We start from the raw sequence: 19,590 nt of genomic DNA, 5'->3' as shown, positions 1-19,590 counted from the left end.
GGTGCTTCGTGAGCTATGTTTCCAATTTTTAAAATGAGACAATCTGATTTCAATAAAACTAAACTTCTATTTATAATCGTGGTTCGACAGTTGTCATATTTCTCTTTTCTTCAAATATTCTAGAAAAATGTCTGTATGTATGTTCAAATTATTCGTAATATAAAATGCAATTTTAAGTGATTTGCTCATACTCATATTAAGATAGTGAATATTGAATTGTTAGGATATCAAGATATTTCTTTGTGAAAGTTGTACGACTTAAAGTGTTTTAATCGTACTTTTTTTTCCTTGAATAGATATACACACATGTTATTTAAGAAAGTAAAAAGATGGGTTGTTGGCAATCTTTCAAAGATTTTCAAATGCTGCGAATACTAACAATACAAATGATTTCCTGGTTTAAGCAAGCACATGCGATGCATTTTTAACGGATCGGGTTTGACACACACGAATATTGATACGTACCATTCATTCCTTTAGGTCCTTTAGGTCCTCTTTGTCCTCTAGGTCCTGGTTGTCCTTTAGCTCCTGGAAAACAGATTGCCATCAATATAATACTACGAAAGACATTGATTTGTTTGGTCTTTTGATGAAGACATAATCGTTCGATTCGTTGAAGGGCATATCCAACGGTTTCAGGGGAGGTAATAACAAACGTAAACGTCGTCTATTGGTTCCCGTAATTTAACGTTGTTTCAACGACGTCATAACGGAATCACCATTGGAATTGCTATGGCCGTCGGGAAAGGGCGGTTTCATTCCTCAAAGGAAAGGGTACGGCGGGAATCGGCCAAAAAACTTATGGAGAATATTAACAGAAATAGAATTACAAAGAGGACAAAGATATTACATAGAAAGATGGTCGGCGCTTAGTTGTACTTTTTTTACTGGCCGAAGCTTTAAAAGCATGTGTGGGTTGTGGCTAGAATTGTTATGGCCGTTGGGAAAGGGCGGTTTCATTCCTCAAAGGAAAGGGTACGGCGGGAATCGGCCAAAAAACTTATGGAGAATATTAACAGAAATAGAATTACAAAGAGGACAAAGATATTACATGGAAAGATGGTCGGCGCTTAGTTGTACTTTTTTTACTGGCCGAAGCTTTAAAAGCATGTGTGGGTTGTGGCTCATACTTGCAATTGCACAATACAATGATTTATTATCACGTTCTGATACTGGTTCATTATAAATAGGAAGATGTGATATGAGTGCCATTGAGACAATTCTCCAACCAAGTCACAGTGTATATATACATTTGTCTGCCACACTGTCGCACTGCCTTTGAAAAATTAGTGGGAAAATATAACGTTATTTCCCGCAACGTCTTAATTTTTGCCGCACTTTGTGAGGCTTACGGAAGGGATTGAGTAAACAATATTATATTACTCGATTTTTCTCAAAAACCAGAATACTGATCAATATTTTTCAAAATGTTATGACGTTTCCATTTTTTAAAGAATAGCATATCTTATTTTGGCCAAATCAACACCGTTGCAAATACTTTTAAATATCCAAAATGTGCATTTTTATTGTTCATTACTTGCCGTTTTTTGGGAAAACCATAACGTTTTTGGCTTTATTTGAGTAAGAACTAATGCTTTTAATGGTAAAGTTAGATTTTTCTAAGAATCTTGAATTGTTTTGCTTTAATTTGAGCCCCATTACATAAGTATATGTTGATCAAAAAATCATATTTATTTTTTTTTAATAAAAATGGTTATTTTCTCCAAAAGTGCAAAAATGTTCAATTTTCAGCCGCATTCTTTGCAAAGACGAAATCTACGTCAAATATTTTTTTCGGCAAAATTTGATTCTCTGTCAATTGAAGAACGAAATATCTTAAAGGGAAAAAATTCCCACCGCTGTTACTTTCAAACATTCCCCGTTTTCATTTTCTATTCTATTGATGTGTTAACTCGACTGCTGATTTGCAAAGGTATCATGCAAATTCTTCGAAGTGACATCCCCCATCTTGCAAAGCTTGTTTGAGTCAGTGATGACTGGAAATCTTACAAGAGGGTATTTTGAACGCCCAAAGTCGAAAGGGGCCGTACGTTAGAAATATAAAACAAACCTATAGAATAAACTACATTTTCTTATGCTCTATTGAAGATTACTCGTGTTGACGGCAGTTTCCTTCTTAAATGTCTTTTGTTTAATTATGGAATTGACTTCGTTTTAATGTTTACCATGCCGGAAATGAAACATTGAGCTTTTTGCCAAAGGTTAAGTATAGTCATAGCAATTTGAACCAAAACTTTAAGTTCATTTATATGAAAAATATTTCAATTCACTTAAATAAAGATTTCTTACACAATATGTATTCTTTTAGAATAGTAATGCTTAACACTAAGAAACAGATTGATGTTCACAGTCGAAATTATTATTATTTTAAAACAATTTATCACTACTCACAAGGAACAAAGGTAGATACTTTAGTGCAAACTTTATTTTATTGAAATCTTAATTTCAATCTATGACTTTGAAATAAGCATGCAAACGGTTCCATTTCTGTCCGATTTAAATATAACTTTGACATAGAACATCCCAAATTTCATTAAGAGTTACAAGATTCATTTTTTCTATTTTTCTATTTTATAATTAATTTTTCTATTTTATTCGAAAAGTTTTTTCATGACAATAATGTTGTTTATGTCCAGATCCTGGCACATTATCCAGTACATACGCTAGAACAGCAGCGCAAACTACTGCTAGAAATGATACATTTATATTTGTCAAGCAATTGCAAGTGGCCGCTGGAATATCTCTAAAAAAGTTGATATTTTAAGTGGTTTGTTCAATCTCACATTACGATAGAGGATATTGAATGCCATCATTATTATGAAACCGAATATCTTTTTTTAAAGTTCTATGACTGTTAGTGTTTCAATCATACCGTCTTCTTTGTTTCTCACAATATGCAAGAACACATAGATATATACATGATATACATGGCTTTAAATTGAACATATTTACACACATGTTATTTAAGAAATTAAAAAGATGAGTTGTTGGCAATCTTTCAAAGATTTTCAAATGCTGCGAATACTATCAATACGAATGATTTCTTGGTTTAAGCAAGCACATGCGATGCATTTTTAACGGATCGGGTTTGACACACACGAATATTGATACGTACCATTCATTCCTTTAGGTCCTGGTGGTCCTTTATCTCCTGGAAAACAGATTGCAATCAATATAATACTACGAAAGACATTGATCTTTTGGTCTTTTGATGAAGACATAATCGTTCGATTAGTTTAATTGAGGTCAGGAGCTAGCACGACAGTAACTGCTAGTAGTCCTTTGTTAATTTATGTTTATGATTGTCATTTTGCTTAAATTCTCCTATTTCCCATTCTTACATAGGACTTTGATTTCATTGAAACTTCATTTTACTGTGCGAATTGCTATGTGTTTTATTGCAAGATTTCTCACTTCTTTAGGAACCCACTGGTGGCCTTGTGCTGTTTTTGTACTTTGATTAGGTTGCTGTTTCTTTCACACATTCCCCGTTTTCCATTTTCTATTTTATTAATGTATTAACTCGAATGCTGATTTGCAAAGTTAGCATGTAAATTCTTCGAAGTGAAATCTCCATTACTACAAAGCTTGTTTTAGTTAGCGATGACTGGAAATCTTAGTAGAGGGTATCTTGAATGCCCATAGTCGAAAAGGGCTGTACGTTAAAAATATAAAACAAACATATAGAATAAACTACATTGTCTTATGCTCTATCAAAGATTACACGTCTTGACCGCAATTTCCATCATAAATGTTAATTTTTTTTAATTATTATGGTATTGACTTCGTTTTAATATTAACCATGTTTAAAATAAAACATTGAGCTTTTTGCCAAAGGTTAAGTATAGTCATAGCAATTTGAACCAAAAGTTAAAGTTTTTTTATATGAAAAATACTTCCATTCACTTCAATAAAGATTTCTTACACAATATGTATTCTTTTAGAATAGCAATGCTTACCACTAAGAAAAAGAATGATGTTCACAGTCGAAAATATTATTATTTTCAAGAATTTATAACTACTCACAAGGAACAAAGGTGAAACTTCAGTGTAAACTTAATGTTATTGGGGTCTTTATCTCAATCTATGACTTTAAAATAAGCATGCATACGTTTCCAATTTTATCTGATTTAGATATAACTTTGACATGGAACATCCAAAAATTCAGTAAGAGTTACAAGATTCATCTTTTTTATTCTTATATTTTATAGTTTATTTTTCTATTTTATTCGAAAAGTTTTTTCATGACAATAATGTTGTTTATGTCTAGATCCTAGCACATTATCCAGTACATACGCTAGAATATCAGCGCAAACTACTGCTAGAAATGATACATTATATTTGTCAAGCAATTCCACATGGCCGCTGGAATATCTCTTTAAACATTGATATTTTAAGTGATTTGTTCAATCTCACATTAAGATAGAGAATATTGCATGCCATTATTATTATGAAACCGAATATTGTTTTTTTTTATTTGTAAAGTTCTATGACTTAAAGTGTTTCAATCATACCATCTTCTTTGTTTTCGCACAATATGCAAGAACACATAGCTATATATATATATGATATACATGGCTTTACAATTGAACAGATATACACATATGTTATTTAAGAAATTAAAAAGATGAGTTATTAACAATCTTTCAAAGATTTTCAAATGCTCCGAATACAAACAATGCGAATGATTTCTTGGTTTACGTAAGCACATACGATGCACATTTACCGGATTGGGTTTGACACACACGAATATTGACACATACCATTCATTCCTTTAGGTCCTTTATGTCCTTTCGGTCCTCTAGGTCCTGGTCGTCCTTTAGCTCCTAGAAAACAGATTGCCATCAATATAATACTACGAAAGACATTGATTTTTTTGTCTTTTGATGAAGACATAATCGTTCGATTAGTTTAATTGAGGTCTAGAGCTAGCACGACAATAACTGCTAGTAGTCCTTTTTTAATTCATGTTTGCGATTGTCATTTTGCTTCGTTTCTTCTGTTTTCTATTATTACATACGACTTTTAATTCATTAAAACTGAGTTATGATGTGCGTATTGCTATGTGTTTTTATTGCAAGATTTCTCACTTCTTAAGGAACCCAATGATGGCCTTGTGCTGTTTTTGTACTTTGATCGGGTTGTTGTTTCTTTCACACATTCCCCGTTTTCATTTTCTATTCTATTGATGAGTTAACTCGACTGCTGATTTGCAAAGTTATCATGCAAATTCCTCGAAGTGACATCTCCCATCTTACAAAGCGTGTTTGAGTCAGTGATGACTGGAAATCTTACTAGAGGATATCTTGAATGTCAAAGTCGAAGGGGGTCGTATGTAAGAATTATAAAAAACCTATAGAATATGCTCTATTGAAGATTACACGTATTGACGGCAATTTCCTTCTGAAATGTTTTTTTTATTATGGTATTTAATTTTTTTTAATGTTAACCATGTAGGAAATGAAACATAGCTTTTTCCAAAAGGTTGAGTATAGTCATAGCAATTTGAGCCAACAATTCATATTCCTTTATATGAAAAATACTTCAATTCACTTAAATAAAGATTTCTTACACAATATGTATTCTTTTAGAATAGCAATGCTTAACACTAAGAAAAAAAGTAATGTTCACAGTCGAAAATATTATTATTTTAAAAAATTTATCACTACTCACAAGGAACAAAGGTAAATACTTTAGTGTAAACTTAATGTTATTGAGATCTTAATTTCAATCTATGACTTTAGAATAAGCATGCATACTGTTCCATTTCTGTCCGATTTAGATATAACTTTGACATGGAACATCCCAAAATTCAGTAAGAGTTACAAGATTAATTTTTTTTATTCTGATATTTTAAAGTTTATTTTTCTATTTTATTCGAAAAAAAATTTCATGACAATAATGTTGTTTATGTCCAGATCCTAGCACATTATCCAGTACACACGCTAGAACAGCAGCGCAAACTACTTCTAAAAATGATACATTTATATTTGTTAAGTAATTGCAAGTGGCCGGTTGAATATCTCTTTGAAAGTTCAAATTTTAAATGATTTGTTCAATCTCACATTAATATAGAGAATATTGAGTGCCGTCATTATTATTCAACCGAATAATGTTTATTTTTTTATTTAAAGTTCTATGACTTTAAGTGTTTCAATCATACCATCTTCTTTGTTTCTCACAATATGCAAGAACACATAGATATATAGATGATATACATGGCTTTACAATTGAACAGATAAACACACATGTAATTTAAGAAATTTAAAAGATGAGTTGTTGGCAATCTTTCAAAGATTTTCAAATGCTGCGAATACAAACAATGCGAATTATTTCTTGGTTTAAGCAAGCACGTGCGATGCACATTTACCGGATTGGGTTTAAAACACACGAATATTGACACATACCATTCATTCCTTTAGGTCCTTTATGTCCTTTCGGTCCTCTAGGTCCTGGTCGTCCTTTATCTCCTGGAAAACAGATTGCCATCAAAATAATACTACGAAAGACATTGATTTTTTTGGTCTTTTGATGAAGACATAATCGTTCGATTAGTTTAATTGAGGTCAGTAGCTAGCACGACAATACCTGCTAGTAGCCCTTTGTTCATTTATGTTTATGTTTGTCGTTTTGCTTAGTTTCTCCTGTTTCCTATTCTTATATAGGACTCTGAATTCATTAAAACTGCCTTTTACTGTGCATATTGCTGAGTGTTTTGATTGCAAGATTTATCACTTCTGAAGGGACCCACTGGTGGCCTTGTGTTTTTTTTTTTTTGTACTTTGATCGGGTTGTTGTTTCTTTTACACATTCCCCGTTTCCATTTTCTATTCTACTGATGTGTTAACTCGACTGCTGATTTGCAAAGTTATTATGCAAATTCTTCGAGGTGACATCTCCTATCTTACAAAGCTTGTTTGAGTCAGTGATGACTGGAAATCTTACTAGAGGATATCTTGAATGCCCAAAGTCGAAAGGGGCAGTACTTAGAATTATAAAACAAACCTATAGAAAAACCAACATTGCCTTATGCTCTATTGAAGATTACTCGTGTTGACGGCAGTTTCCTTCTTACATGTTTTTTTATTACGGTATTGACTTCATTTAAATGTTTACCATGTTGGAAATGAAACATTGAGCTTTTTGCAAAAGGTTAAATATAGTCGTATTAATTTGCATAAAAAATTCAAGTTCCTTTATATGAAAAATACTTCATTCACTTAAATAAAGACTTCTTATACAATATGTATTCTTTTAGAATATCAATGCTTAACAATAAGAAAAAGAATGATGTTCACAGTCGAAATTATTGTTATTTTAAACAATTCATCAATACTCACAAAGAACAAAGATGTAAATACTTTAGTGTAAACTTTATGTTATTGAGATCTTAATTTCAGTCTATGACTTTAAAATAAGCATGTATACGGTTCCAATTCTATCCGATTTACATGTAACTTTGACATGGAACATCCAAAAATTCAGTAAAAGTTACAAGATTCATATTTTTTATTCTTATATTTCATAGTTTATTTTTCTATTTTATTCGAAAAGTTTTTCATGACAATAATGTTGTTTATGTCCAGATCCTGGAACATTATCCGGTACACCCGCTAGAACAGCAGCGCAAACTACTGCTAGAAAGGATATATTTATATTTGTCAATTAATTATAAGTTGCCGCTTGAATATCTCTTTAAAAGCTAATAGTGTAAGTGATTTATTCAATCTCACATTGAGATAGAGAATATTGAATGCCGTCATTAATATGAAACCGAATATTGTTTTTTTTTTTTTTTTGAAAATTTCTATGACTGAACGTGTTACAATCATTCTGTCTTCTTTGTTTTCTCACAATATGCAAGAACACATAGCTATATACATGATATACATGGCTTTACAATTGAACAGATATACACATATGTTATTTCAGAAATTAAAAAGATGAGTTATTGGCAATCTTTCAAAGATTTTCAAATGCTCCGAATACAAACAATGCGAATGATTACTTGGGTTAAGTAAGCACATACGATGCACATTTACCGGATTTGGTTTGACACAAACGAATATTGATACATACCATTCATTCCTTTAGGTCCTTTATGTCCTTTCGGTCCTCTAGGTCCTGGTCGTCCTTTAGCTCCTAAAAAAGATTGCCATCAATATAATACTACGAAAGACATTGATTATTTTGGTCTTTTGATGAAGACATAATCGTTCGATTAGTTTAATTGAGGTATGGAGTTAGCACGACAGTAGCTGCTAGTAGTCCTTTGTACATTTATGTTTATGATTGTCATTTTGCTTAGTTTCGCCTGTTTCCCATTCTTATATAGGACTCTGATTTCATTACAACTGAGTTTTACTGTGCGTATTGCAAGATTGTTTTTATTGCAAGATTTCTCACTTCCTAATGGACCCACTGGTGGCCTTGTGCTTTTTTTGTACTTTAATCAGGTTTTTGTTTCTTTCACACATCCCCCGTTTTCATTTTTTATTCTATTGATGAGTTAACTCGACTGCTGATTTGCAAATTTATCATGCAAATTCTTCGAAGTGACATCTCCCATCTTACAAAGCTTTTTGAGTCAGTGATAACTGGAAATCTTACTAGAGGGTATCTTGAATGCCCAAAGTCGAAAGGGGCAGTACTTAGAATTATAAAACAAACCTATAGAAAAACCAACATTGCCTTATGCTCTATTGAAGATTACTCGTGTTGACGGCAGTTTCCTTCTTACATGTTTTTTTATTACGGTATTGACTTCATTTAAATGTTTACCATGTTGGAAATGAAACATTGAGCTTTTTGCAAAAGGTTAAATATAGTCGTATTAATTTGCATAAAAAATTCAAGTTCCTTTATATGAAAAATACTTCATTCACTTAAATAAAGACTTCTTATACAATATGTATTCTTTTAGAATATCAATGCTTAACAATAAGAAAAAGAATGATGTTCACAGTCGAAATTATTGTTATTTTAAACAATTCATCAATACTCACAAAGAACAAAGATGTAAATACTTTAGTGTAAACTTTATGTTATTGAGATCTTAATTTCAGTCTATGACTTTAAAATAAGCATGTATACGGTTCCAATTCTATCCGATTTACATGTAACTTTGACATGGAACATCCAAAAATTCAGTAAAAGTTACAAGATTCATATTTTTTATTCTTATATTTCATAGTTTATTTTTCTATTTTATTCGAAAAGTTTTTCATGACAATAATGTTGTTTATGTCCAGATCCTGGAACATTATCCGGTACACCCGCTAGAACAGCAGCGCAAACTACTGCTAGAAAGGATATATTTATATTTGTCAATTAATTATAAGTTGCCGCTTGAATATCTCTTTAAAAGCTAATAGTGTAAGTGATTTATTCAATCTCACATTGAGATAGAGAATATTGAATGCCGTCATTAATATGAAACCGAATATTGTTTTTTTTTTTTTTTTGAAAATTTCTATGACTGAACGTGTTACAATCATTCTGTCTTCTTTGTTTTCTCACAATATGCAAGAACACATAGCTATATACATGATATACATGGCTTTACAATTGAACAGATATACACATATGTTATTTCAGAAATTAAAAAGATGAGTTATTGGCAATCTTTCAAAGATTTTCAAATGCTCCGAATACAAACAATGCGAATGATTACTTGGGTTAAGTAAGCACATACGATGCACATTTACCGGATTTGGTTTGACACAAACGAATATTGATACATACCATTCATTCCTTTAGGTCCTTTATGTCCTTTCGGTCCTCTAGGTCCTGGTCGTCCTTTAGCTCCTAAAAAAGATTGCCATCAATATAATACTACGAAAGACATTGATTATTTTGGTCTTTTGATGAAGACATAATCGTTCGATTAGTTTAATTGAGGTATGGAGTTAGCACGACAGTAGCTGCTAGTAGTCCTTTGTACATTTATGTTTATGATTGTCATTTTGCTTAGTTTCGCCTGTTTCCCATTCTTATATAGGACTCTGATTTCATTACAACTGAGTTTTACTGTGCGTATTGCAAGATTGTTTTTATTGCAAGATTTCTCACTTCCTAATGGACCCACTGGTGGCCTTGTGCTTTTTTTGTACTTTAATCAGGTTTTTGTTTCTTTCACACATCCCCCGTTTTCATTTTTTATTCTATTGATGAGTTAACTCGACTGCTGATTTGCAAATTTATCATGCAAATTCTTCGAAGTGACATCTCCCATCTTACAAAGCTTTTTGAGTCAGTGATAACTGGAAATCTTACTAGAGGGTATCTTGAATGCCCAAAGTCGAAGGGGCGGTACGTAAGAAATTGAAACAAACCTATAGAATAAACTACATTGTCTTATGCTCTATTGAAGATTACACAGGTTGACGGCAATTCTTCTTAAATGTTCTTTTTTTATTAAGGTATTGACTTCATTTGAATGGTTATCATGTTGTAAATGAAACATTGAGCTTTTTGCAAAAGATTAAGTATAGTCATAACAATTTGAACCAACAATTCATGTTCCTTTATATGAAAAATACTTCAATTCACTTAAATAAAGATTTCTAACAAAATATGTATTCTTTTAGAATAGCAATGCTTAACACTAAGATAAAAAAATGATGTTCACAGTCGAAATTATTATTATTTTAAACCATTTATCACTACTCACAAGGAACACAGATAAATACTTTAGTGGAAACGTAATGTTATTTAGATTTTAATGTCAATCTATGACTTTAAAATTAGCATGCATACGGTTCCATTTCTGTCGGATTTAGATATGACATGGAACATCCCAAAATTCAGTAAAAGTTACAAGATTCATTTTTTTTATTCTTATATTTTATAGTTTATTTTTCTATTTTATTCGAAAAAGTTTTTTCATGACAATAATGTTGTTTATGTCCAGATCCTAGCACATTATCCATTACATACGCTAGAACAGCAGCGCAAACTACTGCTAGAAATGATACATTTATATTTGCCCAGTAATTGCAAGTGACTGCTGGAATATCTCTTTAAAAGTTCAAACTTTAAGTGATTTCTATAATCTCACATTAATATACGGAATATTGAATGCCATCATTATTATGAAACCGAATATTGTTTTTTATTCAAAGTTCTATTACTTAAAGTGTTTCAATCATACCGCCTTCTTTGTTTCTCACAATATGCAAGAACACATAGATATATACATGATATACATGGCTTTACAATTGAACAGATATGCACACATGTTATTTAAGAAATTAAAAAGATGAGTTGTTGGCAATCTTTCAAAGATTTTCAAATGCTGCGAATACAAACAATGCGAATGATTTCTTGGTTTAAGCAAGCACGTGCAATGCATTTTTACCGGATTTGGTTTGACAAACACGAATATTGACACATACCATTCATTCCTTTAGGTCCTTTATGTCCTTTCGGTCCTCTAGGTCCTGGTTGTCCTTTAGCTCCTGGAAAACAGATTGCCATCAATATAATACTACGAAAGACATTGCTTTTTTTGGTCTTTTGATGAAGAAATAATCGTTCGATTAGCTTAATCGAGGTCTGGAGCTAGCACGACAGTAACTGCTAGTAGTTCTTTGTTCATTTATGTTTATGATTGTCATTTTGCTTAGTTTCTCCTGTTTCCAATTCTTACATAGGTCTCGGATTTCATTAAATCTGAGTTTTACTGTGCGTATTGTTATGTATTTTTATTGCAAGATTGATAACTTCTTAAGGGACCCAATGGTGGCCTTGTGCTGTACTTTGATCGGGTTCCATCATTTCTGTCCGATTTAGATGTAACTTTGACATGGAACATCCCAAAACTCAGTAAGAAGTACAAGATTCATTTTTTTTTTATTCTTATATTTTATACTTTCTTTTTCTATTTTATTCGTTAAAAGTTTTTCATGACAATAATGTTGTTTATGTCCAGATCCTGGAACATTATCCGGTACACCCGCTAGAACAGCAGCGCAAACTACTGCTAGAAAGAATATATTTATATTTGTCAATTAATTACAAGTGGCCGCTTGAATATCTCATTAAAAGGTGACATTTTAAGTGATTTGTTCAATCTCACATTAAGATAGATAATATTGAAAGCCATCAATATTATGAAACCGAATATTTTTTTTTTTTATTCTATGACTTAAACTGTTTTAATCGTACCTTCTTCTTTGTTTCTCATGATATGCAAGAACACACATATATATATATATATTCATGGCTTTTAAATTAAAAGATATGCAAACATGGTTAAGAAATAAAAAAGATGAGTTGTTTGCAAACTTTCAAAGATTTTGAAATGCTGCGAATACAAACAATGCGAATGATTTGTATGAGTTAAAGCAAGCACATACGATGCACTTTTACCTGATTGCTTTTGACACATGAGTATTGATACATACCATGCATTCCTTTAGGTCCTTTGGGTCCTCTAAGTCCTGGTGATCCTTTATCTCCTGGAAAACAGATTGCCAGAAATATAATACTACGAAAGACATTGTTTTTTTGGTCATTTGATGAAGACATAATTGTTTGAACAGTTTAATTGAGGTCTGGAGCTAGCATGGCAGTAACTGCTAGTAATCCTTTGGAAATTTATGTTGATGATTGTCATTTCGCTTAGTTTCTTCTTTCAAAGGACTCTGATATCTTTAAACCTGAGTTTTACTGTGCGTCATAGTGTGTGTTTGTATATTGTATGATTTCTTACTTCTTTGAAGGCCAACTGTCGGCCGTGTGATGTTTTTGAACTTTGATCGGGTTGTTTTATACTTCTCACATTCCCTTTTTCTATTTTCTATTCTACTGATGTGTTAACTCGACTGCTGATTTGCAAACTTAACATGAAAGTCCTTTGAAGGGAAATTTCCCGTCTGACACAGCTGATTTGAGTCAGTGAAGACTGTAAAATCTTACTAGAGGGTGTCTTAAATGCCTATAGTCGAAATGGGGCCGTATATTTGAAATATAAAACAAAATACCTATAAAAATGAACTAAGCTGTCTTATGCTCTATTGGAGATTATATGTGTTAACGGCAATTTCCTTGTTAATCATTTTTTTTTTAATTAGGGCATTGACTTCGTTTTAATGTTAACCATGTTTGAAATAAAACATTAAGCTTTTTGCAAAAGGTTAAGTAAAGTCATGGAAATCGGAACCAGAAATTCAAGTTCCTTTGTATGAAATAAATACTTAAATTCATTCAAATAAAGATTTGTGTCATCTGATGTCTGCATCTTTTAAAATAGCAACGCTTAACACTAAGAAAAAGAATGTTTTTTTTATAGTCGAACATATTTTTTATTCTTTAACCATTGATAACTACGCACAAGGAACAAAGGTAAATACTTAAGAGTAAACTTTATGTCATTGAGATCTTAATATCAATCTATGACTTTTTGATAAGCCTGCATACGGTTCCATATCTGTCAGGTGTTGATATAACTGTGGGAGTTACAAGGTTAATTTGTTTATTCTTATTCTTTTTAGTTTATTTTTCTTTTATATGCGAAAAGTTTTCTTCATGATAATAAGTTTTTTTTTCACCTTCAAATCCTAGCACATAATCCATTACATTCGCTAGGACAAGATCACAAACTACTGCTAGAAATGAGACATTTTTTTTTGTCAAACAATTGCAAGTGGCCACTATAATTTCTTTTTAAAAGTGAGATTGTAAAAGATTTGTTCAATCTCTTACATTAATACAGTAAATATGTAATGCCATCATTGTTATGATATCAAAATGTTTCTTTTTGAAAGTTTTCTGACTTAAAGTGTTTTAGTCGTACCCTATTCTTTGTTTCTCACAAGGACATGCGATGCATTTTTACCAGATTGCTTTAGACACACACGGATGTTGATACATACCATTCATTCCTTTATATCCTAGTGGTCCTCTAGGTCCTCTAGGTCCTGGTGGTCCTTGTCTTCCTGGAAAACAGATTTCCATCTATATAATACTACGAAAGACATTGATTATTTTGGTCAATTGAAGACGATATAAACCGTACGATCAGTTTAGTTGAGGTCAGGAGCTAGCACGACAGTAACTGCTTGAAGTCCTTTGTTAATTTATGTTTATGATTGTCATTTTGCTTAGTTTCTCCTGTTTCTTATTCTTACACATGTTACATAGGACTCTGATTTCATTAAAACTGAGTTTTTCTGTGCGTATAGCTGTATGTATCTTTATTGCAAGATTTCCTACTTCTTGGAGAACCCACTGGTGGCCTTGTGCTGTTTTTGCACTTTAATCGATTTAATGTTTTTCTCACACATTACCCGTTTTCATTTTCTCTTCTATTGATGTGTTAACTCGACTGCTGATTTGCAAAGTTATCATGCAAATTCTTTGAAATGACATATCTCATCTTCCAGAGCTTGTGTGAGTCAAAGATGACTGGAAATCTTACTAAAGGTTATCTTGAATGCCCAAAGTCAAAAGGGGCCGTACGTTAGAAATATAAATCAAGCCTATAGAATAAACTACATTGTCTAATGCTCAATTGACGATTTCACGTTTTGACGGCAATTTTCTTCTTAAATACTTTTTTTTATTATGGTATTGACTTTGTTTTGTTTACCATGTTGGAAATGAAACATTGAGCTTTTTACAAAAGGTTAAGTATAGTCATAGCAATTTGAAACAAAAATTCAAATTCCTTATATGAAAAAAAATCAAATTCATTTATCTAAAGATTTTTTATATCTGATGTTTGCAAATTTAAAAACAATAATGTTTAACACTAAGAAAAGAAAGATTTTCATAGTCGAAAATATTTTTGTTTCTCACAATATCCAAGACATATATACATGGCTTTAACATTGAATTGATATGCAAACATGTTATTTAAGAAATTAAAAAGATGAGTTGTTTGCAATCTTTCATAGATTTTAAAATGCTGCGAATACAGACAATGAGAATGATTTGAATGAGCTAAAACAAGCACTTTCGATGCATTTTTACCAGATTGCTTTTGACACACACGGATGTTGATACATACCATGCATTCCTTTAAGTCCTTTGGGTCCTCTAGGTCCTGGTTGTCCTTTATTTCCTGGAAAACAGATTGCCATCAATATACTACTACGAAAGACATTTATTGTTTGGTAATATGATGAAGACATAATCGTTCGATCAGTTTAATTGAGGTCTGGATCTAGCAAGACAGGAACTGCTAGTAGTCCTTTGTTACTTTATGTTGATGATTACTATTTTGGGTAGTTTCTTCTGTTTCACATTATTACATAGGACTCTGGTTTCTTTAAAACTATGTTTTAATGTGCGTATTCCTGTGATTTTTTATTGCAAGTTGTCTCACTTCTTTAAATACCCACTAGTGGCCTTGCGTTGTTTTTGTAGTTTGATCGGGTTGCTGTTTCTTTCACACATTCCCCGTTTCCATTTTCTATTCTATTGATGTGTTAACTCGACTGTTTATTTGCAAACTTAACATGAAGTCCTTTGGAGTGACATCTCCCGTCTGACAAAGCTCGATTGAGTCAATGATGACAGAAAATCTTACTAAAAGGTGTCTTGTATGCCCGAAGTCGAAATGGGCCGTACGTTTAAAATATAAAACAAACCTATAGAATAAACTGAACTGTCTTATGCTCTATTGAAGATAACATGTCGACGGCAATTTTCTTTTTAAATATATATTTTTTTTTTTAAATTTAGGTATCGATTTCGTTTCATTGGCCGTACGTTTAAAATATAAAACAAACCTTTGGAATAAACTGAACTGTCTTATGCTCTATTGAAGATAACATGTCGACGGCAATTTTCTTTTTAAATATATTTTTTTTTTTAAATTTAGGTATCGATTTCGTTTCATTGGCCGTACGTTTAAAATATAAAACAAACCTTTAGAATAAAATGAACTGTCTTATGCTCTATTGAAGATAACATGTCGACGGCAATTTTCTTTTAAAATATTTTTTTTTTTAAATTAAGGGATCGACTTCGTTTTGATGTTAACCTTGTTGGAAATATAACATTGAGCTTTTTGCAGAAACGTTAAGTATAGTCATAGAAATTGGAACCAAAACCTCAAGTTCCTTTATATGAAAAATACTTAAGTTCATTAAAATAAAGATGATTTATATCTGATGTTTACAACTTTTAGAATTACAATGCTAAACACTAAACATGAAGGACAATGTTGACAGTCGAAAATATTCTTATTCTTTAACAATTTATAACTACGTGCAAGGGACAAAAGTAAATACTTTAGTGTAAAATTTATGTTATTGAGATTTTAACTTCAATCTCTGACTTTAAGATAAGCATGCATACAATTCCATTTCTTACAAAGTGTTTGATGTAACTGTGACATGGAACATATAAAAATTTATTGTTATATTTTTTAGTCTACTTTTCCTATTTATTCAAAAAGTTTTTCATCATAATAATGTTTTTTTTTACCTCCAGATCCTAGCACATTATCCAGTACTCCGCTAGAAAAGTAGCGCAAACTGCTAGAATTGATACATATTTTTTTTTCCAACAAGTGCAAGTGGCCTCTAGAATATCTCTTTAAAAGTGAGATTTTAAGTGATTTGTTCAAACCATAACTTAAAGATTGAGAATATGGAATGCAATCATTGTTATGATATCAAAATATTTCTTTTTGAAAGTTCTATGACTTAAAGTGTTTTAATCGTACCTTATTCTTGTTTTACACAATATCCAAGACATACATATACATGTCTTTAACATTGAACTGATATGCAAACATGTTATCTTAGAAATTAAAAAGATGAGTTGTTTGCAATCTTTCAAAGATTTTGAAATACTGCGAATACAAACAACGCGAATGATTTCTATGAGTTAATGCAGGTACATATGATGCATTTTTACCAGATTGCTTTTGACACACACGAATGTTGATACATACCATGCATTCCTTTGGGTCCTTTGGGTCCTCTAGGTCCTGGTGGTCCTTTCGCTCCTGGAAAACAGATTGCCATTAATATAATACTACGAAAGACATTGTTTTTGGTCTTTTGATGAAGACGTAATCATTCAATTAGTTTAATTGAGGTCTGGAGCTAGCCCGACAGTAACTGCTGGTATTCCTTTGTTAATTTATGTTCATGATTGTCATTTTGCTTACTTTCTCTTGTTTACAATTCTTACAAATGACTCTGATTTCTTTAAGATTATGTTTTACTGTGCGTATTGCTGTCTTTTTTGTGCAAGTTTTCTCACTTCTTTAAATACCAACTGGTGGTCTTGTACAGGTTTTGCACTTTCGTCGGATTGCTGTTTCTCTTACACATTCCCCGTTTCCATTTTCTATTCTATTGGTGTGTTAACTCGACTGTTGATTTGCAAATTTAACATAAAAGTCCTTTGGAGTGACATCTCCCATCTGACAAAGCTGGATTGAGTCAGTGATGACGGGAAACCTTACTAAAGGGTGTGTTGAATTCCCAAAGTCGAAATGGGGCCTTACGTTTAAAATATAAAAAAAAACAAACACATGGAATAAATAAAACTGTTGTATGCTCTATTGAAGATTACATCTGTTGACAGCGATTTCTTTTTTTAATTAAGGTATTTACTTTGTTTTATTGTTTACCATGTTTAAAATAAAACATTGAGCTTTTGCAAAAGGTTAAATCATGGAAATTGGAATCACATTCCAGTTTCTTAAGATGAAAAATACTTAAATTCATTGAAATAAAGCTTTCGTCTTTGCAACTTTTAGAATAATAATGCTTAACACTATGAAAAAGAATGATTTTCATAGTCGAACATATTTTTATTCTTCAACAATTTATAACTACGCACAAGGAACAAATTAAATACTTAAGTGTAAACTTTATGTTATTTAGATCCTTATTTCAATCTATGATTTTAGAATACGCATGAATACGGTGCCATTCAGATTTTGATATAACTTTGATATGGAACATACAAAACTTCAGTAGGAGTTAAAAGATATATTTTTTTTTATTCTTTTATTTTTTAGTCTACTAGTATTTTCCTTTTTTATTTAAAAAGTTTTTTCATGATAATAATGCTTTTTAACATCGAGATCTTAGCAACTTATTCGGTTCATCCGCTAAAACAGCAGCCCAATCTTTTGCTAGAAATGATACATTCATATTTGTTGATAAATTGCAAGTGACCGCTGGAATATCTCTTTAAAAGGTGAGATTTATGTGATTTGTTCAATCACACATTAAGATAGAGAATATGGAATGCCATCATTATTACGATATCAAAATATTTCTTTTTGAAAGTTCTGTGACTTAAAGTGTTTGAATCGTACTTTATTCTTTGTTTCTCTCAATATACAAGAACAAATATATACATGACTATAAAATTGAACAGATATGCAAACACATTATTTAAAAAATTAAAAAGATGAGTTGTTAGCAATCTTTCAAAGATTTTGAGATGCTGCGAATACAATCAATGCGAATGATTTGTATGTGTTAAAGCAAGCACAAACGATGCATTGTTACCAGATTCCTTTTGACACATACGGATGTTGATACATACCATGCATTCCATGTTCAATTAAAAAGATGAGTTGTTAGCAATCTTTCAAAGATTTTGAGATGCTGCGAATACAATCAATGCGAATGATTTGTATGTGTTAAAGCAAGCACAAACGATGCATTGTTACCAGATTCCTTTTGACACATACGGATGTTGATACATACCATGCATTCCATTAGGTCCTTTGGGTCCTCTAGGTCCTGATGGTCCTTTATTTCCTAAAAAACAGATTGCAAGCAATATAATACTACGAAAGACATTGATTTTTTTAGTGATATAACGGAGACGTAATCGTTCTAGCAGTTTGATTGAAGTCTGGAGCTAGCACGACAGTAACTGCTAGTATTCCTTTAACAATTTATGTTGATAATTGTCATTTTCCTCAGTTCCTTCCGTTTCCCATTCTTAAGTAGGACTCTGATTTCTATAAAACTGAGTTTTACTGTGCGTTTTGCAGTTTGTTTGTTTATAGGAAAATATCTCAATTTTTTAAAGACCAAATGGTCGCCTTGTGTTGTTTTTGCACTTTTGACGTCAATTTCCGTCTTAAATGTGTCTTATTTTTCTGAAATAAAGGTATTGACTTATTGAAATTTTTCCAAAAAATTAACTACAGTCATAAAAACTGGAACCAGAAATTAAAGTCCCTTCAGATGAAAATACCTATATTCATTTAAATAAAGATTACATACATCTGATGTATGCAACTTTAAGAATAACAATGCTTAACAATAAGAAAAAAAAAGATATTTACAGGCCAAAATATGTTATTCTTTAACAATTTATAACTACGCACAAGGAACAAAGGTAAATGCTTTAGTATAAACTTTATGTCATTGGGATCTTAATTTCAATCAAAACTTTAAAATAAGCATGCATACGGTTCTATTTCTGTCAGATTTTGACAGAACTTTGACATGGAACATACAAAAATTCAGTAGGAGTTAGAAGATTTTTTTTTTTTTATTCTAATATTTTTTTAGTCTTTTTTTCCTTTTTTATTGGAAAAGTTATTTTCATGATAATAATGCTTTTTAACATCCA

General features: G+C 31.4%; 1 protein-coding gene across 1 annotated transcript in view; it reads right to left on the bottom strand.

Annotated features, from left to right (window-relative positions):
* LOC127721715 (collagen alpha-1(XXVIII) chain-like) overlaps positions 1-19,590 on the bottom strand; it is a 251,015-nt gene that overhangs the window by 47,972 nt on the left and 183,453 nt on the right. The window contains exons 7-12 of the mRNA XM_052228513.1: positions 15,035-15,088; positions 13,899-13,961; positions 12,429-12,482; positions 11,418-11,480; positions 8,101-8,163; positions 6,429-6,491 (exon numbers count right to left, since the gene is read on the bottom strand). Coding sequence (XP_052084473.1) covers positions 6,429-6,491; positions 8,101-8,163; positions 11,418-11,480; positions 12,429-12,482; positions 13,899-13,961; positions 15,035-15,088 — 360 coding nt within the window. The remainder of the gene's footprint in view (positions 1-6,428; positions 6,492-8,100; positions 8,164-11,417; positions 11,481-12,428; positions 12,483-13,898; positions 13,962-15,034; positions 15,089-19,590) is intronic.

This window comes from Mytilus californianus, unplaced genomic scaffold, assembly GCF_021869535.1.
Source record: "Mytilus californianus isolate M0D057914Y unplaced genomic scaffold, xbMytCali1.0.p SCAF_12, whole genome shotgun sequence".
Taxonomy (NCBI): Eukaryota; Metazoa; Mollusca; class Bivalvia; order Mytilida; family Mytilidae; genus Mytilus; species Mytilus californianus.
Note: the sequence above shows the minus strand (reverse complement) of the source record. Positions and strands in the feature narration are given on the sequence as shown.